Source organism: Desmodus rotundus, chromosome 3, assembly GCF_022682495.2.
Source record: "Desmodus rotundus isolate HL8 chromosome 3, HLdesRot8A.1, whole genome shotgun sequence".
Taxonomy (NCBI): Eukaryota; Metazoa; Chordata; class Mammalia; order Chiroptera; family Phyllostomidae; genus Desmodus; species Desmodus rotundus.
The window spans coordinates 25,379,635-25,401,837 of NC_071389.1; the positions used below are offsets into that span (position 1 = coordinate 25,379,635).

Consider the following 22,203-nt stretch of genomic DNA (forward strand, 5'->3'; position numbering starts at 1 on the left):
TCTCAGACACCACAGGCATATTCTTGCCTCCGGCCTTTCACTTCCTTTCCTTGCTTCAAATAATTTATGGGGTTCACTCCCTTGCTCCATTCAGTACATCTTACCATCCCATGCACCCCCCGCCCCCACTCACTGCCTATCACTTTGTCTCCTTTACTCATCTTCATTTTTCTTCACAACACTAAATATAGCCTAAGAGATTGTGTATTTGTTTATTGCCTCTCCCCGCCTGTTAAAAGTTCCAAAAGAACAGAAGGGTTTTTTCTGTTTACTTCTGTAGCCTCAGCACCTAGAATCATTGCTGGCACACAGAAAATGCTTGGGAGGTGGTTGTAGAAGGAAAGAATGAATGAGTGGGTAATTGAATGTGTGTTTGAGTAAATTATTTCATTTACTTTCTATTGTAACTTTTTGTTTCCTTGGAATTGATCATTGTTTCGTTACTAAATTAGCTTAGTTGTCTATTTGCATATTATGAATTTACTCCCAGACTCTTCTATGTTACTGTAAAAGGCTTCTCAGTATGGCCAAACACCATAGGTAATTTTCATTTTTATTTTCTCTTGAAAACATTTCTTCTGGGTCATTCTGTCTTCCTTTTCTAGTCTGAACCTGCTATGCAGGCCTGCTTCAGTACCGCCTCCCTGGCATTTTGCTTTGTGTTCATCCTGAGGTCTTCTTCACCTCTCTTGTGTGCTGGACCCTCTGATTCCTGGAAAACAAGTCTTATTTGTTGGTGTATTCCCTGGTTTGGGAGAGTATACTCTAGGAGTCCACTGAAAAAAAGTCCAGGAAAAGTAAACTTTTTGCAACCTCTTATATCTGAAAATGTCTTTCATTTCCCTTCATAATGAATTAGTTATAAATTTTCATAACAGAATTCTTTTGAAAATTATTTTCACTCTGAACCTTGAAAGCACTGTTTCACTGTTTTCTAGCTTCTAGCTGTCGAAAAATACAGTACCATTGTCATTCTTGATCTTTTTTTAAGTTTACACAACTGTCAAATTCTCCCTTTGTGGTGAGCAGTACTGTGGTTCTGACGAATGCATAGCATTGTATGTCCTCCACTGTAGTCATGATACAAACCAGTCTGGTACTTTAACCTTGGGAACGAAATCTTTATCTCTCTGAAAGTTTTGAAATCCTTCTGTTTGCCTTTAATCTTTGGAGGGAATGCTCTGTCTTTGGTGAGTCTCTATGCCAACCCTGAACCCAAACTGGAAACTCATATCTTTGATATCTGGGGAAGTTGTTCTTGGATTATTTCTTTAATTATGTCCTTTTCTACGTTCTGTTCTTTTAAGACTTCTCATTTGTCAGATGTTGGATCTCTTGAACTGATTGTCAAATTTTCTTCTGTTTTATATTTCTTTGTGTTTCTGTTCTTTGAGATTTCCTGAACTTTTATTTCAACTTTGCTGACATTTTAGCAGGACTTTTGAAAAAGGGAAAGATAAACTAATGAGTTTAATGTATTTTATTTAACTTAACAATGCTGGCTTCTAGTTTTTCATTCTACTTTAATATCTCACATTTCTCCACTTGCAAAAATTCAAGGTAATTTGTTATATTTTTCATGTGTCTGTGTATCTGTCAGTTTAAGTCTTCCAGAAGTTGAGGTTGAATTAGGCATGGGATGCTTAAGAAAAATCTCCTCACGCAGTTTCCTTCTACATGCCGGGTGAGCTTCTTAAGTTGCTGGTAACTCTTAAACATTTTAGCAGTTTTGTAAATATGTAGAACACAGCAAATCACTTTTTAAGTGCTGATATTGTCACTTTCAACAATTCCAAATGAGATTATTTTATCTCTAATTTTCTGTGTCATTGTTTTCCCTGGGCAGTTCCTCTCTCTACTTCTCTTAATTGTGTTACATTCAGGTAACATTTATGAGATTGCTAAGGTATGCTGACATAATATACATAACAGTATAGCAAATCCAAATTGTGTGAGGATCTCAATTAACTTAATTCTAAAGATTCCTGTGTTTTTACTATTGGAATTGCTGCCTTTCTCTGCTCAGCATATAAACTTAGTTTTGCTAAAGTGAATACACTTTTTCCTAAGACAGTCTTATATTAATATGAAACTCAAGCCTTATAAAAGCTATAACCTGGCTCTGTGTTGTTCCTAGAGTGGAGCAGTCTTATCAGAAGGTGATGGCCCTTTGGCATCAACTACATGTAAATACCAAAAGCCTTATCTCCTGGAACTATCTGAGGAAGGACCTTGACCTTATAAAGACCTGGAACCTGGAAAAGGTAATTGTGAAAGCATTACCCCAGGCACACATCCTACTAGCAAGCTGTTTTCAGAAGGAACTTTTTTTCTTTACTGTGAGACTCCTGCCCCCGCAATCAGAATAAAATGGAGTCAGGGAGACTGGTTCAATGTTAGGTGCCTTAGGCTCTTAGGAACTAGAAGCAGCAGCCTGAATGGTTAAAGAAATTCCTGATGAAAATAAATAATATATTTGGTCTTCTTGGCAGAGGGAGGAGATCATAGGCTTCTTCTCACTGCAGGATAAGTATCTCTTTTGCATGAGTATATATAGTAGGGGAATGTGGTGAATTAATCGTTATTAAGGGTTATGTCCAAGGGGGCACAAAGGTGCTTCTGGGGTTCTAGTGATATCCTGTTTCTTAATCTAAATGCTGATTACATGGACAAGTTCAATTTGTGAAAAATCAGCAAGTTACAGTTTGCATATTATTTTGTGTCTGTGTTAAATGTCAATAAAAAGGAGAAAGAAATTATTATGTTCCCATTTTATTGAAATTTCTCTGGCTTTTCCTGTCTAGCTTCGGTCTTCAACACCAGGGGAGTGCCACCAAGTTATGAAGACCCTCCAGGCCCACTACGAAGACTTTCTGCAGGATAGCCGGGACTCGGTGCTCTTTTCAGTGGCGGATCATCTGCGTTTGGAAGAGGAAGTGGAGGCTTGTAAAACCCACTTCCAGCACCTGATAAAATCCATGGAGAATGGTGTGTGCCTTGGGAAGAGGAGAGTACTGGTAGAATGAGAGCCCTGAAGGGTGCTGCAAGACCCTTCATATAAACTAAAGAGTACTGTCACCACTGAAACGAAAACCTTGAGAGAGACACTTTGGAGATGAATTCAGATCATGGAAGAAGAGTCCATATTTTAGTCTATTGCTAATCAAGCTATTACATATTCTTGTGGAAGTAGCATGTTTTGGGTCCTAAACATCATTATGTTAATGCAGGGAATTTAGGATCAGGCATAAGGTTTCCCACATAAGGCCTTGCTTTCATTGGTGGAATATCAATCAGATATGCTGGAACCACTGGTACCCTCCCCCTGAGGGTAAATCTGTTGTTTCCAGGTTTGCTGATCTCTGGTGTGGGGCTTAATGGTCTTCTGTGCTTGTGCATTCACAGAGGACAAAGAGGAAACTGTGGCCAAGATGTACATTTCAGAGCTGAAGAATATCCGGCTACGCCTGGAGGAGTGCGAACAGAGGCTAGTCAAACAAATTCAGACCCCAGCCAGCTCTAGAGGTGACAGAGATGCCCGGCAGGACAGTGCATTAAGGATCGCAGAGCAAGAGGTAAGCCCTAAGAGCACAGTAAACACTTTCAGAATGAATTGGGTGGCAAGAGAGTATGGATCCTAAGAAATAAGGAAATAGATTTATGGCGGTCCTACTTCTCTACAGCCTGAAAGTGACTTTTACCTGTGGAAAAGCTTAATTTCAGCTCCTAGCATATTGATTAGTTTCCTACACCATGGGGAAGGCAAACAGACTGGGAAATTGCTCTAAGTGCCGCATTTGGGCTACATATCCGAAGACTGCTTAGTAGAGACTCCACTCTCTGCTTTATCCCTTACAAGTAGTTACTTTCTATTACATGATTATTGTCAGTCATGGGACTCAAAAATATTGAGGAATCAAGACTCCACTCTGGGTTCTAATGCACTTTCTCTGTAACTGAGCAAATTAACTTTTATCTTTAGTTTCCTTTCTTATAGAAGGGAGATAATACGTGAGTCACAGAACTGTTTTAAAAATTAAGTGATATAGTACCTGTAATGAGCTTTCTGGAAAAGTAAAATGTTATAGAAATATAGGGTTGTATTCTTGAAGTAAAAGCAGCAAGTTCTAGTTGCTTCATTTGGAGTGTTACTGGAACATTTCTACTAGGGGTGGTATGAGAGAGCTCTGTGAAGACTATTAGATTTGGTGCTCGTTTTAGCAGTCCATATACTAAAATTGGAATAATACGGAGACTAGCATGACCCACAAATTTGTGAAGCATTCCATATTTTTATTGGCCTGTTTGCTCCAGGATCTTACTGTCACAGAACATTTACCATTTAATAAAAATCTACCATCAAAAAAGAATAATAGATTTGATCTGGGAGCTTAAAGGCAATGGAAAGAAATGGCTAATGAGAGGAAGTGGTTTTTTTCCTCCTTACCTTCCTTAATTATTCTTAAACTTGAGGAGGAGGTGGAGAGGGCAGTGTAATTTCACTGGCCAAGAGGGGTCTAATGTGCCTGTGTGAGTCAGGTCATAGTAACCTGTAATTCTCACATTGAAGCATTTCGTTTTTCTGTAGTCATCAAAAAGGTTAATATTCAGCGCTTCTGAAAAAAACTTTTTTTTTACTTTTTATTTTGAAATACTTTCAGATATACAGAAGTATTTATTCTTTACCTAGACTTGTTCTTCACCTAGATTCCCCAAGTATTAACTTTTTTATATTTACTTTATCATTTTCTTCTACATATGTATATATACATAATAATAATCTTTTTTTTTCTTGAGAGTAACTTCCAGAAATGATGCTCCTTTACCCTAAATACCTCAGTGTGCGTTTCCAAAAACAAGGATAGTCTCTTACATCACCACTGGACAATGATTAAAATTAGGAAATGAATATTGATGTAAGACCTTATTAAAGTTTTATCAGTTGATCCTAATAATTCTTTTTTGGGATAGCACCCCAACCCACTCTATCCCCCTTGCAGGAAAAAAAAAAAAATTGGTATAGGGTTCAATCGAGTGTCATGCATTGCATTTAGGTGGTGTGTATCTTTAGATTTCTTTAATCTGAAATAGTTTTTTGATTTTTCATCATCTTTCATGAGCATAATGTTATTGAAAAGTATAGGACATTTATTTTGTAGAATGTCCCTCTATTTGTGTTTATCTGAGGCTTTCTCATGATTAGAAATAGCTTGCACATTTTTGGCAGGAATACCACTGAAGTGATACTGTGTCCTTGGTGAATAATATCAGGAGGCATGTGATGCTGATTTGTCCCATTACTGGTGATAACTTGTATCACTTGTTGCCTTTTTCCCCTTTGTAATTATTAATTATTTTTGGGGAGGTACTTTTAGGCTCTGTAAATATCCTGCTTTACCAACTAGTTTTAGCATCTATGGTTGACTCTTGAATGAATAATTATTGGTATGACTGTTACCAAAAGGGGATTTTCTAATTCTGTTATTTCTTTTACATTTTTAAATTTCTGTTTTATCAAATGGAAAGAGCTTGCCTCCCTCTTCTCCTTTCTTATTTCTTTATGTCACTATAAACTGATGAATTCTTATTTTATTCAGTGGTTTATAATTTGCTACTCTATTTTTGATGTTCAAAATATTTCAGATTTAGCCATTGGAAACCCCTTTAAGCTGGCTCCTATGTCATTTTAACATGTCATCATTATTCTTTGAGTGCTTTATTATTTCTCAGCAAAACAAATATTCCAGGTTCATCTTGCCCTAGCCAGCCTCTACCCTGGAGTTGGTCATTTCTCCAAGGAGCCCTATTTCCTGTAGGTGGAGATTGTTACTTAGAAACCACGAAAGATCTGGGTGCTGAGTGTGCTCTTAGTCTAGGACTGCTCAGCAAATACAGCTAGGAAAAGACATACTGACAAACACATGCATACACACATACATGCACACTCCTGTGTTATACACACACTTATATACATGCACATACATGTGTATATGTATATATATATATGTAGAAGTATAGTATGTACATATCACAAAGGTAGATCAATGTATTTATCAGTCTGGCACACACACACACACAAAACTATGAATTCATATGTATCTTATCTCCATCTGGTTCCAAACCAATACCATTGGACTATTCTAAGCTTTCCTCCATTCTTTCCCCAAGACTGAAAAACCCACTTACATTATGCACAAGTTTACTTATTGCTCATTTCTTACATGTACAGAGAGTACTACCAGAATTGCTAACTTATACTACTACTACTACTACAAAAAAGAGCTAGTTAACTGAAGTTTAACATTTATTTATAGATATTTTTGTTGTTAGCCTGAAGTATGTCAATAATCCAGATACTTGGCTCAGAAATTACTTGTATGTATTCTTCCCCCATCGTCCCCTTTAGAGCTGTTTCAGAGTTTATTCAACCACTCTTTCATAGATGGCTTTAGGTTGCTTCCAATATTTTGCTGTAATTCCACCTCCATCTTCATTATACGTTTTGTTCCTGACAGCGTACCCAGGATGATTTACAGCACCTGAGGTCAGACTTGGAAGCTGTTTCCATGAAATGCAAGAGCTTTCTCCATCAGTCCCCATCTGGTTCAAGTGTTTCAACTCTGCGCTCAGAGCTCAATCTGCTGGTGGAGAAAATGGACCATGTGTATGGTCTCTCCACTGTCTTTCTGAATAAGTGAGTGAGCTGAATTTGGGTCCAAATGGCAACATTTTCCATTGGGATGAGGAGGAGAAGCACCTGGGGTGTTTCATAAACAATCCAGAGAAACGGTAGCTCTTGAAGACCGTGTATCCCTAACAAGAGACCGTGGCTTTCGTTTTCAAGTACGGAGTGGGGTCATCTGGGCTCCACTGAACAAGTGCCAGCGGTGGAGCTGATGTGCAGTGTTAGGGCTCTTTTGTACCTCCTTTCTGTTTGATTAGGTGCCTCTGAAAAAAAGAGAGAGGAAGAGATACTAAAGAGTAAAAAAAGTAAACTAAATATAGGTTTCTGAAGTTCTTCCTTCTAACTACTCATCTTCACCCATGACCTTGAGGAGAAACAGAGCTTAGGTGATTCACAGTGTTGAATGGGTTTCTGGCCTCACACCTTTTCTCCCATGAGTCCACTACGCGTGTGCATGTCCAGTGCCACCTATAACTTTATTTTGAATCGGCTTAAGTTGGCACCACATGTACCATGCTTCCGTATTTTTATGAAACTCTGTCATCATCTAGTACTGATGAAATTGATTTTGGCAGTTATAATTTGTGAACCTCTCCTTAGCTCTAGGGCTGTACCCCAACTCTTAAAATGCATGTGTTAATGAAAGTGATTTTATCCTCACAGGCTCAAGACAATCGATGTTATAGTGCGTAGCATTCAGGATGCTGAACTCTTGGTCAAAGGTTATGAGGTCAAGCTGAGTCAAGAAGAAGCAGTACCAGCAGATCTCTCAGCTCTGGAGTCCCATCGCTCTACATTACGGGTTGGTTGCTCTGAGCCTCTTAGGAAGTTGACTTACTACAGGGGTGGGCAAAAGTAGGTTTACAGTTGTGAGTACATGAAACACGGAGTATGTTCGTGTATTATTATTTATTATTATATCATTTATTTGTATTTCAGTTGTAAACCTACTTTTGTCCCCTTCCCCTCGGCGTCCCCCACCCCCAGTATATCAAATGTTTTGAGTTAGTGGAGAAATAATGTTTTGGATGGTGTGACATTGATTTTAAGTTTGCGTTTGAACTAGGCAGATGATGATATTTAATGTATTTTAATATGGACTCAAAGAAGAAGGGACTGAGAAATATGTCTAGCTAGAAAGGGGGGATAAAGAACTCTGCTTTTCTATTTATCTTCTCCCTTTTCTTCCCAGTAAAATCATAGCTTAATTGGATACCATCAGTGATTTTGCTGTATGTTTATAAATCACTTAGCTGTTATTTCATTTAATTTTCCCAAGGAACTCTGTGAGGTTGATAGGGAAGGGGTTTTTATCTGCATTTACAGAAGAGAAAACCGAGTCAGATTGGCTAAATGACTTATCTTGGTTTCATAGTTTATAAGTGATAGAGCCAGGTTTCAAACACAAGTTCTTCACACATTTCTTTTTATTGTACTGCCAGCCCATGGTGCATGAGGACTGTAGAGGCATTTCTGGCACAACATTATAGGGCCCAGCCTCTGAATCTCAGGTATAATGTGGAGCCAGCTGTAGAACATGCCTTGTTGTCTATCTTAGTCTGAGTCTTTTTTAATGCTTAGCATGGAATATTTTTAATCTTGCGTTGCTGTGCTTGTGTCTTTATAGCACTGGCTTAGTGATGTGAAGGAAAAGAATTCAGTGTTTTCAGTCCTGGATGAGGAAATTGCCAAGGCCAAGGTAGTAGCAGAGCAATTGAGTCGCTTGACCCCAGAGCGAAACCTGGACTTGGAGCGCTATCAGGAAAAAGGCTCCCAGCTACAGGAGCGTTGGAACCGGGTCATTGCCCAGCTTGAGACACGGTGAGTGGGAGCCCTACCATTTTCTCCCATGAGGGTTCAGGGACTAGGCTTTAAACCAAAATAGAGTTATATCTGTGTATTCTAATTTAAAGGCAGGAATTGATAGGGAGAGTTAGAAATTAAATGACACTATGAATTCTGGACAAGATAAATGACAGGAAGTTGGGACCACCAACCCCAAAGCAGACTTGAGTCTTGCTTTTGAGTCAACAGTGATGGTTCTGTTAAGTAGTACCTCCCCCTGTGTCCCAGGTCTTGTCTGGTTAAGTCATGATGACATGGGGTCTTGGAATGTAGACTGGAAAGGTGAACTGGTGATCTTCTGTCAGGGACAGAACCTGAGTTTCAGGTCTGGTTTTACTGGCTTTGAATGTGAATATGAACCATCTTCATAGTGGGCCTTTGCAGAATTTCTTGCTTCCTTTCATTTGCTAACTCAGTGATTTTTATTTGTGTAACTCGAGATCCTACTTCTGGTGACTGAGTTGAATAGGAAAGCTAGAAAGCTACCTAGCTGAAGCTAGGTTGGGTAGGCAAGGAGAGGAGTTAGATAGCAACCCATGTAAATTTGGATGGATTCTCTGTAATCAACTTACCATCCCAAGACTGGCTTGGCTAACAAAAGTGATATAAGAAGCTGTTACTGAAATTAACAGTAAATAACTACTATTTTCACCCACCCTACCCCCACTGTCTTCCCCAAGAAATTACAGTGATTCATAAATCATAGCGAGGGTAATCTGACAGGTACTCTGTCGTCAGGGGACAGAAGTGTACAGCCAGTACTACCTTATGGCCACCCTGGTAATCCTTGGCAATCTAAGTAAAAAAATTTGACAAGGATTATCATGGGATTCCAGGCCCTAGGCAGTTTCCAGGGCCAGCAGGGCACAAACTGGTTTCAAATGACCTTTTACACTGTAGGGCATGGGTACAGGCATAGCTCCCAATGTTGTGTTGCTGTTCCTTCCAAACAAAGATGTATCCTCTACGATCAAGCTCAACTGAAGACATAGGCTAAGGAGGGAGTTGTCTCATTTACTTTATTTTATTGACACCAAGATATTTGATAGCAATTTTTCTCTGTTCTTCCAGCCAATCTGAACTAGAAAGTATCCAGGAAGTTCTGGGAGATTACCGAGCCTGCCATGGAACTCTCATCAAATGGATTGAGGAAACCACTGCCCAGCAGGAAATGATGAAGCCAGGCCAGGCAGAGGATAGCAGAGTGCTATCGGAGCAGCTCAGCCAGCAGACGGTGGGTGTGGGTACAGGTGTGGCAGTAGCATGGCGGAAGTTGTCAGGGGTGGGATGGGTTAGCTCATCATAAAAGAAGATGATGTACTAGCCATTAAGCTTCCCCTAGCAGGATGGTCTCCAGATACTGGTGTTGCATTTAGGCCATTTTAATCCTGAGTTTCTATAAGTATATATGGAAATCACTTGATAGACAGATTAAAATTATTTTGGTTTGTTTTGTTTTTTGATATTAAATTTTATTGTACTAGGATTAGAATATGGGAGAATGAAAACCCAGGGAAAGCTATGAGTGAAAGAAAATTATTTCATTCAAAACAGTTTTTATTTGTTGGTATCTTGGGGTCTTTTGCTTTGTTTAGTATTATAGTTAGGTTGCCTGGATTCCAGTCCTGGTTTGCTCACTTGTATGAGACCTGGAACAAATTACTTAATCTCTCATTATTCTATTTCCTTATCAATAAATCTGATATAGCATATTATTTGTTCAGCTGACCTCATAAAGTTATCATTGTTAGAATTAAATGAAGTTATATAATATATGTAAAATAGTTAGAACAGTGCGTTTTTGAAGTGTGGACCCCAGATCTGCAGCATCATCTGGGAACATGTTAGAAATGCAAGTTCTCAAACCCAAACCCACTGAATCAGAAACTCCGGAGGAAGGGCCCAGTAATCTGTGTTTTATGCTGTTTCCCAGGTGATTCTGATGCAGTTAAAGCTTAAAAACCACTGCCTTAGAACCTAATAAATGCTCAACTGTTTCAGTGATGGTAATGACAATGGTAATGTGTTATTTTGGTTCCTAGGATCTGTTTGCAGAAATTGAGAGAAATCAGACAAAACTGGACCAGTGTCAAAAGTTTTCCCAGCAGTACTCCACTATTGTAAAGGTAACTCTACCATGTCCCCAAGAGGAACGTAAGTGATCTTCAGCTTAGGAAGACCTACATTGTCACACTAGTTTCTTTTTTTTCCCCTGGAAAAATTAGCAGAGCTCTTCTGCTACAGGCTGGCACCATTTTTCAGTTAGTGCAGAGGTAAGCTTCTCATGGCCCCACATTTAAGTATGCTCAGAGAAGTACCAGACATCAGGAGTCTCCATTTGGATGACCCCCGGGCCTCTTAAACTTAACATATCAAAAACAGAATATTTGTGTTTTTCTCACCATCTTATCTCAGGATATAGTATCACTACTTTCTATTTGATGAGGCAGAAAACCCAAGAGTCATCCTTGAGATTCCTCTTTGCCTTAAACTTTATGTCAGTCTTTGAACAAGTTGGCTCCGTCTTTCAATATGTCTTGGATGTGCTGCCTCTCATTACCTACCCCTCACCATTTCCCTGGTTTACATCCAAGCGAGGAATCTTCCTTAGACCACTCTACTAGCTCCGACCTGATCTCTTGCTTCTGCTCCTGTCCCACAGGCAATTTTCCCACACAGTAGCAGACTCACCTTTATAGAGCATAATACCTGTCACAGAATTTCAGACACCAGCTGTTAATAATATGCACTACCAAAAAAGAAGAAAGTCTGCCAATTATGCAAATGCCATTGATTGTAAGACGTATTCTAATTTTAGAGCTACTAAAATGTGGGGGAAATTTGTACCTTAAAATAGATGAAACATAGTAAATTGGATCATGTCATTGTTCTCAAAACTATCAAATGGCTTCATATCAAACTTGTAATAAAATTTTAAATTCTTATCATTCTGGGGGCAGATGCTTAATCTGCCCAGCCCCACCCCCCATTTCTCTGATAACATCTTTAAATAAAAATGACCTGAGATTATTATATTTTTATTTGCTTATTATATGCCTTCTTACAAGAATGTAAGATCTAGGAAAGGGGCAAGATTTTTTCTGACTTGTTCTCCACTATGTATGCAGCACTCAGAGCAATGATAGGCACACAGTAGATGCTCAACACATAGTTTCTGAGTGAATACATTTCTTTAGTTAGTAAGACGTGGTGTCACAAAGAGTTGAGTCAGGCTTTAGACTTTGAGCAAGCACTTAGGCTCTCTTTAATTATCTGTCGTGGTATCTAGAAAATGGAAATAGCAGCAACCTGGGATAATGTATACATAGGAAAATGCCGCAAACCTAGAATGCATTCAGTAAGTGGTAACATGCTTTTATTACTACTACTACTACTACTACTACTACTACTACTACTACTACTATTGTTTTTCTATAGGTTGCTTAAGGAACTCATTACATCTTTTCCTCCTGCTACAGTTTTCTAAGTAGACAACAGAAAGCAGGACATTCTATATGAAAGGAACTGCATAGTCAAAGGCACAGAAGAATGAGCATACAGTGAGGGAATGGGAGATATTTTGGTTTAGCTAGAAGGAGTATGGTACAAAAGAATTAGTGACTAGGAAATGAGAAGGAGGCTGGGGCCAACCTATGAAAGGTCTTGTTCAATTCTTTTGGCTTTGCTTTGTATTCTTGCTACTCAAAATGTGATCTTTGAACCAGGAACGTCACCTGGGAGCTTGTTAGAAATGCAGAATCTTCAACCTACCAAATCAGAATTTGCATTTTTAACACTATTCCCAGATGATTTGTATGCATGTTGATATTTGAGAAATTTTTACTCCAGGTCATTGAAAGCATTTAAGCAGATGTATGAAGTGCTCATCTTTTAGAAGAGTTATTCTGGTGGCAGCATAGCACATGAATTAGAGGTGGGATCATAAGCAGGCGAGTAACTAAGAAGCTCTTCTACCCGTCTTGTGAGAGAAGAGTGCCTGGACCAGGGCAGCACTCTCAGGATTGCAGAGGATGTGACAGAGTAGCATTGGTGACATGGATAGAACTTTGGTTTAGTGATTAGAACTGGGATTCGTAATCTGACTTTGTTGCTCATCCACTGAGTTAATTAGGGATTTTACTTCCTGTCTCTGGGCTTCAGTTGCCCATGCTTGAGACGAAAAGGATGGTCGGCAAACAGACTGCAAACTGTGGCCCATAAGAAGTGGCTAAAAAAAGTGAATACGAATAATACTTTGTAACATGTAAAAATTATAGGAACTTCATGCAACTTTCAGTGTCCATAAGTAAAAGTTTTACTGTAATACAACCATACTGTTTCACTTACTTATTGTCCATGGCTGCTTTCACTTACAGTGTCAGAGTTGAGTAGTTGTGACAGAGATAGCATGACCCAAGATAGCATGACAGAGACAGCAGGACAGGCTCTTTACAGAAAAAGTTTCTAGCCTTCGTTTTAAAAGATCGCCAAAATGCCTTCCAGCAATGAAATGCTATGATTTCTGTTACATGACGTGTGTGAGCCGTAAAGCCCTGTGTAAACATGGTACACTTTCTTCTTTCTCAGGACTATGAATTGCAGCTGATGACATACAAGGCCTTTGTGGAATCGCAGCAGAAATCCCCTGGCAAGCGTCGTCGCATGTTTTCCTCTTCAGATGCCATCACGCAAGAGGTGAAAGTGTGGGGAAATGACATAGGCCGCTGTCTTCCCTTAAGGAGAGTCCTTTGGGCCTTGCAGTTTGATTTTACAGCTCACCTTTCTGTTGAGCATATGACTTCACGAAAATTTCCTTTTATTTTCAACTGTTTAAATTTATTTTTCTGGTAGGTAATTTACCTAAATTTTTTTTTTTTTGAACCGTAGTTCATGGACTTAAGGACTCGCTACACCGCATTGGTGACCTTAACAACTCAGCATGTAAAATATATCAGTGATGCGCTCCAGCGGCTAGAAGAGGAGGAGGTGAGGACAGTTGGGTCCTAAATCATCTTAAAAATGGAATTAAAAACCTTGTGCCTTATCTGTCACAATTTAAAGTTCACACACAGCTGATTTTCTTTGTTCATAGTGGTTCTATGAGGTTCCTAGAAACACCAAGTTAGTGAATACTGAACTCTTGCACCCAGGAGAAATACAGGGTTAGGTTCCTGTAAGCCACTGGTCACAACATTTTTGTCAATAGATTATGCATAAACTTGTCTTGTGTGTGTGTTTTTATTTAAAAACTCCTTATTTAATATATTTTGTTGACCCATTGAAATTGAACTCATGGCCAAGAGCTAACTCAGTCCTGAACAAAGGTTATTAAACACACATTGTCTCCATAAGGCACATCACAGACTTCCTGTGCTTAGGAACGCAAGAAAGCATCTCAGCTCTGTACTTGGGTCCATTTTAAACAGCAAAATCACCAACAAAAAACACAAAAATATGAAAACCATGGCACTCAACAGACTGCAGAAAGGGTACTTGTTTGCAATATAAGAAATGGAACAAGAAGGCAGCTTGTCACCTATTCAACCCCAGCTGGTCTGTGTGGGAATGACTGTGAAAATGCACAAATACTGATTTGGGGGTTACAAATAAACTTAAGTGAGTAAATAAATTCACAAATATGGAATCTGTGAATAATTATTAGGACTGACTGTATTATGTCCAACACTCCCACTTCCAAGTATCTTTATTACGGAAATATTATAAGTATGAAGGAAGAATGTGAACAAAGATCCTTTAATAAAGCATGATTTGTTAAAGGGAAATACTGGAAACATCCAAATTCTATAAAATGAAATTCTGCAAAGCTGTTGAAAATAATGAAATTTAAGTGAACTGACACAGGAAGATATTTATAATATATTGTTTGGGAGAAAAAAGCAAGTTAGAATACTATATATAATTATGGTTTCAGTAAAAACAATGCTGTGTGTACCTCACAAAGACACAATATGTGCATACAAACAATTTAGAAGTATATATACCAAATTTCTGGGGAAATGATATTAAGGGGTATATATTTCAGATTATATGAATTTTTTGTAATAAGTATGTAATCTTTTATAATTTTAAAAATCTGTGTCTTTGCTAAATAAGTTCCCACATATTCAACTACTCTTCTAAAATGCTTTTGAAAACATTTATTCACACCAGCTTTTGCCTGTGTAGATTAGTAAAAGACTTCCTTTATGTCCATACCTACCTCACCTAATCTCTGTGGGCTTTAATCTCTTTATCTGTAAATATAAGAATCATGCAAATTATGAATTAAGCTGCTATATGTGAAGAGCTTATTTAAAATCAGTAAATAATTGTTGAGTACCTATCATTTTAAAACTGTGCTTTTTTAGAAAGGTCTTAACCTAGATATGATGGATTTAGGTATTAGTATCCCATAGGTAGGCATCTGTGAGCAGTGTTGTAGACTGGGTAAATTATATTTAATTTGGGTTACTTTAGTTGCTTGCTGATTTAGGCAACTTTCATTTCTCTGTTTTAGGAAATCTGAAGTCAGGTCAGTCTAATAAAACTGACCATCATATTGATTTTTCTATTTCCTGTTCTAGAAAGTAGTAGAAGAGGAAAAACAAGAACATGTGGAGAAGGTTAAAGAACTTTTGGGCTGGGTGTCTACCCTAGCACGGAATACACAAAGCAAAGCTACCTCATCCCAGACCAAAGAGTTGACAGACATTGAAAAAGCTATTTTAGAACAGCAGGTAAGGAGAAGGTCCATCTGACTCTTCCTAAATGTAATAATATATGATAAATGCATTACGTGGTATAATGCACGTCACATGTAAGCCTCCCAGGGATGATTGTTATCTTAGTAAATGTTAACTTTCGGACTTAAAGAAACTTAAGAAGTCATCTTATTTATATTTCTACTTTTTTAACGAACTGTATGTAGCTTATTTGGGAATAATAAGCTGACCTAAGCAAAGTTTTTGCCTTGGTTTTTAAAAAAGTTATTTCAGCCCTGGCTGCTGTAGCTCAGTGGATTGAGCATGGTCTATGAACCGAACAGTCCCTGGTTAGATTCCCGGTCAGGGCACATGCCTGGGTTTATGGGGCCAGGTCCCCAGTGGGGGCCATATGAGAGGCAACCACACATTGATGTTTCTCTCCCTCTCTTTCTCTCTCCCTTCCCCTCTCTCTAAAAATAAATAAGTAAAATCTTTTTTAAAAAGTTACTCCAAATAATCTTTGATTCTTCAATTTTTTTAGGTTCTGAAACTTTTCTCTTTATTTCTGCTAAATAGGTTCTGGCAGAGGAGCTGTCAACCAGGAAGGAACAAGTCTCTGAGGCCATTAAAACGTCACAGATTTTCCTGGCCAAACATGGTCATAAGTAAGTATTAAATGAGAGGTTATGCCACACCTGGGAGGCCAGATCTACCTGGGTGAAACTTAGGGTCATGACAAGAATTCAGGGCAGCAAGACCCAGATGGTGAAGAGCCTTGTCCTTCATGCTGAGGAGTTTGCATTTTACTTTGTTGGCTCTGAGGAGAGATCATAAACATGGTTGGATTTTGGTGATAAAGGTTTCTGTTTGATAGAGAATGGATTGACATGGGGCAAGACTAGGGGCCTGAGTGACCAAAGAGGTGGTTCCAATAGGCAAGAAATAATGAGGGATGGAGAGGGGTCAAAGATTCTAAAGATATTAAGGATGATAAACTTACAGGGTTTGGTGACAAACAAAAGTCATCAGACATAACTCTCTGGTTTCTGGCTTAGGCCACGGGTGTATGGTGATGCCACTGACCAAGAGAGGTATTACAGGAGAAGGTATGGGTGAGGGAAACGAGGGCAACTTTAGTTTTAGACATTATGAACACGAAGACCCCACAGAAAATAAGATTAGAAATACCTAACACATTAATTTAGCCTTACATACTTCCACTAAAGTTATCCAGTGGGCAGCTGCATATGTAAATTTAGAATTAATGAGAGAAGTTTAAAGTGATGGAGATTTGAGTCATTAGCATAATAGAAACCATAAGAGTAGATTAGCTTACAATGGTATGGGGGCTTCTCAATGCTTCTTATAAAAGGAAAATTATAAGTGCTACCTCAGAATCCAAGAGAGAACAGAATTCCAAAACGAAAGAAGTGGTTAGAAGTCAAGAAAGGTTAAGACTGAGAAGTGTCTGTTAAATTTGGCGAGTTGGAAGTTTTTGGTGACTCTGGTGAAAAATTAGGGCGTAATGTCAGATTTGGTGTGATGGGGACACCATGAAGTGAGGATGGTAGTGATAATGAAATTAGACACTCTTTCAAGAAGCTTGGCCATGGGAAAGGAAAGAAATAATAACGCAGAAATAATTGGAGTGGAATATATAATCAAGAAAGATTTGTTGTCTTAAAAGATCAGAGGAATTTATCTGTGTATGTGGACTGTGTCTCAAGGACCTAAAGGGAGAAAGATTGAAGTAATAGGAGAGGGGTTCCAGAGGATGTCAGAGAGGATAAAATTCACCAATGGGTGGAAAGTGCACCTTTAATAGGAATCAAGGCTGGTTTTTGGCTGAGGTCTGAGAAAAAGATTAAGTAGGGTGTGGACAGAAGTTAATACGCCAGGAATAAAGCCAGAAAGTAAGAGAATTAGTGCCCAGTGGTCTGTATTTTCTATTTGAAATAGGAAAAGAGGTTGTTTGCTGAAAGTTACAGTGGTGTTGAGAGGAAGGAAGGAAGAGTTGACTGAGAGTCTTCAAGAGGAATGTCAGATGCACTGAAGTCTAGACAAGGTTCGAACCCAGCAGCATCTCTTCTCCATGGTTGTGGAATTTCTCCCACACTGGTTATACTTAGCAGCCTGCATGTGGGAGCAGAGAAGTCCAGTGGTTTGACTGATCTGGGGCTGAAGTTTTATCAGATTAGTGAGCATATAAGGATAATAGTAAGAAACTGGTTGAGATGATGGATCATAGTGTCTGGACTCTAAAGAGAAGAAAATTAATATTATAAGAGCACTGATAGATTAAGAGAAAATGGAGGAGTCAAGGAAGACTTGGATACTCTCAGTAAGTAGGTGAATAATTGTAATATAAATCACAGGGTTCATTCTCAAAAACATAATGTAGCATGAGAAAAGGGACTTACAAAATATACCTAATTCAAGATAGTGATTGCCTCCGGGGAAAATGGGAAAGTAATGGGGTTGGCGACATACACATTGGACTTTATATCTGTAATGTCTTATTTCTAAGAAAAGGATCTAAAGCAAATCTAGTAAAATACTACAATTTGGTAAAGCTGTATAGTTGGGTAATTGGTAAATAAAATGTTATATTCTACTTTCTGTTTAAAATATTTTATTTTTAAAAGAGGTATAAGAGTAAAGAAAGAAAACTGGAAAGGTAGGGTTGTAATTAGGAGTTACAATCAGGTAGTAGACTCTTGAAGTTTAAAATTTCAGAAGTGGAATAATTTTAGATGATGTCAGGATCCAAGTATGCCACAGTGGGTGGGTCTGAAGTGGAGTGGAGGCCATTTGGCTTGAGAAGATTGCAGGATGACAAGCCCAGGCGTTATAGACAGTTGGTCGCACAGGCATAGGCATCACCAAGAATCATGACACGATTTGAAATAAACAGGAAAACTGTGAGTTAGAAGCCAAAGTGTTCGGTGAGTGTGGCGCTCTGACCAGATGATCCGCAGTTACCAATGACAAGAATACCGTCCAAGCTGGAGAAGTCATGACTGCGAAGCAACAGAGAAGAATTTGGAGAAAGGTTTTTCTCTAAAAGGCCTTTAATGCTTCATCTTCCAGGCTGTCAGAAAAAGAGAAGGAACAAATATCTGAACAACTGAATGCTCTGAATAAGGCCTACCATGACCTGTGTGATGGTTCGGCAAACCAGCTTCACCAACTTCAGAGCCAGTTGGCCCAGCAGACAGAACAAAAGGTACTTTTAGTTTTACCCTCCAAGAGAGGGTACCTTTTGAATGGAATGAAAGCAGCTTTGCTGATTGAAAGTCATGATCATTAGCTTTCCATGACCAGTGTGACTTAATTTTTTAACCTTACCGTAGCAGCCATTTGTCTTGTGTTTCTTTACTGGGGCTCCATGATGTGTTGGTCAGTCGGAACACTACGTGTTTGTGGCTAACCCTTTAGACCTGGTTCACTGTTTTTGTTGGCTTCCACTTTGTGGCGTAATGCAGTCAAGGAGAACATAAATTTTATATTTAACCACAGAGCACTAAGATTACTCCTTTGTGGCATTGTCACTCAAAAGTTGATAGCCAATAGTTCAGAATATTGGAAAGAAAAGACCATGAACCTCTCCCCCTCATAGTTTTTGCATATCTACTAAAGAAATGAGAAATTTTTATTTGCAAAGCAAAATGGTGGATTAGCTGCACTGACTGAGACACTGGTTCCCCTTTCCCATGGTCATCTCATCATGTGACATCTTTACCAGTTCCCACTCATGTTCATTTTCTGGACCATATGAAAGTTGTTAAGTTCCTGCTGGTTGTCCTGAGTTCTTCCTGGATACTTGTGTATATGTAAACTTACCTTATTATATACATGTGTCTCTGGGATATATATGTGTGTTTGCCTGCTTATTTCCTATGTTGTGAAGCAATGGCCAACTTACGTGGGGCAGGCCAAAATTAAAGTTCATGGGTAACTAAATTTGGTCCAGATGATGCTCAAAATGCTATTCAGACAAATGTGCTTTGACTCTGGTCCTTGGATATGAAATTTGCAGCAGGAGCTAGAGTTATAAAGACCACAAGACAGAACCAGCTGTGATTTATTTGAGAGTAGATTTTCAAAAAGAATGTGCTGTTTTAGCATTCCCTAAGGTAGCCCACTTTTAATGGCTTGTTGCTTCACCATATAAGAGTGTACGTGAAAAGTTTTAACAATTGCTTGCTGGGAACATCCAGTTCTCATTTTGGAAGGTTTTAAAAGGGGAGGAAAAAAAGATTACAAGCTGCTGAGCACCACTACATTGAGCATGATGTGTCCCTGTTACTGTTTGTGTGTTTCATGTGAAGTATTGTTCTGATTAACTGACATCCTTGCTTACAAGTTTCACTAACCCTTTGGAGTTTAAGCACAAATGCACAAAGGGAAAAGAGGACGACCTGTTTGGGGTTCTTTTTTTGCAAACAAACAAACAAACAAACAAAAAAACAGTCGCATGCTGGACGCTAACACCAAGCTTACACTGTGTGTGCGATACGGCTGAGCTGCTCCATAAGGCTCTCTCTCTTATCTGCCCAAGGCGTGCCCTGCAACTTTGGTAAGTAGAAGCCTTTTATGTTTTCTTTTCTCCTCTCCCTGTGTCTTTTTCTGCTTGTTTAGATCAGAATGCCCATGTTTGGTGGTACTGAAATGGATTTCTCTGGATTATTTCCCAGCTCAGCGCTTCCTGCTTATCCTCTAGTTATGAGGGTGTTGGAAGGAACAGTGCGTAGTCTTTTCTCTTCGGCTGGATTCCAGGCCTTTCTTCAATATCAGTATTCTGAGACTCTGAATCTCACAGAAGAATTAGAAGTGCACCAGAGAATCTTTTTCTTTGTCATATTGTCTGCCTCTGAGTAATCCTTAATGGATTTTGTTAAAGGAGCTTTTCATGTATCTTAATAGAGTCGTTCGGCCATGTAATTTTTCCTTCAATCTCTATAGAACAGATACCTAATAGATTCACATAACATTCATTTACCTCATGCAAGTTAAACTCTGCATTCTGGGTCAGAAAACAAGGAGGGATGGGGAATAACATATTTCAAATAGTGTGGAGAATTTGTCAGTTGTTGCATTATTTGAACAAACACAGTGAGATGGAGAAGTGGACCAAATCTCTTCCCTCATTTGCTATCCATTCTGCATTTCTCGTAGTGTGCCATTAATCAAGCTTGAACTCCGCAGTGAATGTCTTACAGGTTAATGATTCAAAGGATTTTTTTACTATTTATCAATTATTTATTCATGAAATGTTTATTGAACTGCTGGTACCGTTCCTAGACCCCAAATGGACAAATTATTGTACCTGCTCCTGTGGTGCTTGCTTCTCACGCAAAAATGAAATGCATTATTTAGGAGTCAGGGAAGTGTTTCACCGTTGCTTCAACAAGGTCCTCCATGGATAAGTTGAAGAAGAGTTAAATAAGGATAAGAAATTATTGGGTTGGCCAAAAAGTTCATGTGTTTTTTCTGTAAAATAAAGACACATTTTTCATTTTCACCAATAACTTTATTAATTTGGATATTTCAAGTATGTCTGCTATCTCCTGTGTTGTATAACATTGATTGTTCTCAATTAATGTCTCGATTTGATTGCTATCAACTTCAACTGGTCTACCTGAGTGTAGAGCATCTTCCAGAGAGAAGTCTCCAGCACTAAACTTCACAAACCGCTTCTGACACGTTTGATCAGTCACAGCACCTTCTCCATACACTGCACAAACCTTTTATTTTTTTCCATTTCAGGTGCATTTTACCTTTCTTGAAATAATAAAGCATAATATGCCCCCAAATTTTGCTTACTTTATTCCATCTTCAGTACTAAAATAGGTACACAAAAATTCACCAATTTTAATAATTTGTGAAATGCACGTTGTTATGACAGCTGTAACAATACAATCTAACAAAATTGTTTCGAATGAAGTTAAAGACAAATAAGTGCTACTGGAGCCATCGTATAGAAAAGAAACCAAACAAACTTTTTGGCCAACCGCATAATACTGACCAAAAAAGGACAGATAAAACCATCTAGAGAAGATGAAGGTAATGAACATGAGCAAGAACAGCTAGAAAGTGGAAAATAATGAAAGTGATGAAGTGTTGTAAGTGGTAAAACACTTGAATGATTTAATTTCTGAATACCTTCATTTTGTAATAAAAGGCAAGGAGCTACTTTTAGGCTTTTTTTTGCAAGGATAAATTAGACAATATGTAAGTTTTGCTGTATTCACTCACCACAGAGCCTAACTCCTATGTAAGATGCTAACTACTGTACTTATCCTTCATGCTCTTCTAGATCTGATTGGGAAGGCAGTATAACAGCCCAAGATATAGTCAGATTTTGGTTTAATCCTGGAACTCGTCAGTTTTGTGACCTTGAAGAAGTTACTTAACCTCTCTCCGTGTCTCATTTTCTTACCTGCAAACTAAAGGTTAAACTAATTCTCTTTTTAGGATCGTTGCAAGGCTTAAATATTAGTGCCTCAATAAATATATTAAGTTCCCAACAAGTAGTAGTTGTAATCATGGTGGTTACTACTCATTCTAGCCTGAAATAAAAAAAAAGTTACTAGTGGTCCCAGAGGCAAGGTCTCCAGTCTTTTCTTTCCTTGACTTGCTAATTCCAATTCCTAGAGCTAATTTAACTCAGAGCCATTGCCTTGGCAAGTGCTAGCATTAACCACCGAGAGTATGACTGCCCCAACTGCTGAACAGCTGCTTGAGTGATGTACACAGGGCCCTTTACTGAGACACACAGCTGTTGTTTGGCTACCAGGAAACCTAAATCTCTCTTCTAATCCTGTGGACTAGAAGGATCCTGTGGTCCTGCTGAACTGATCAGCAGGGAGGTACTACTTTAAGAGTCTTCTACATGGGTTTCAACACTGAGAAGTGCTTACATGGGGTTGAATTCTCACTTTAGGGGACTGGTATGTGTTTTAAGAA

At 38.6% G+C, this 22,203-nt stretch overlaps 1 protein-coding gene across 18 annotated transcripts in view; it reads left to right on the top strand.

Moving 5' to 3' along the window:
- MACF1 (microtubule actin crosslinking factor 1) overlaps nucleotides 1-22,203 on the top strand; it is a 320,700-nt gene that overhangs the window by 180,097 nt on the left and 118,400 nt on the right. For all 18 annotated transcript variants that reach the window (XM_045190859.2, XM_053920914.1, XM_045190876.2 and 15 more), the window contains 13 exons: nucleotides 2,138-2,264; nucleotides 2,805-2,988; nucleotides 3,406-3,575; nucleotides 6,516-6,694; nucleotides 7,349-7,487; nucleotides 8,313-8,506; nucleotides 9,602-9,764; nucleotides 10,573-10,656; nucleotides 13,118-13,225; nucleotides 13,418-13,516; nucleotides 15,115-15,267; nucleotides 15,811-15,899; nucleotides 18,325-18,460. In XM_045190859.2, coding sequence (XP_045046794.2) covers nucleotides 2,138-2,264; nucleotides 2,805-2,988; nucleotides 3,406-3,575; nucleotides 6,516-6,694; nucleotides 7,349-7,487; nucleotides 8,313-8,506; nucleotides 9,602-9,764; nucleotides 10,573-10,656; nucleotides 13,118-13,225; nucleotides 13,418-13,516; nucleotides 15,115-15,267; nucleotides 15,811-15,899; nucleotides 18,325-18,460 — 1,825 coding nt within the window. The remainder of the gene's footprint in view (nucleotides 1-2,137; nucleotides 2,265-2,804; nucleotides 2,989-3,405; nucleotides 3,576-6,515; nucleotides 6,695-7,348; nucleotides 7,488-8,312; nucleotides 8,507-9,601; nucleotides 9,765-10,572; nucleotides 10,657-13,117; nucleotides 13,226-13,417; nucleotides 13,517-15,114; nucleotides 15,268-15,810; nucleotides 15,900-18,324; nucleotides 18,461-22,203) is intronic.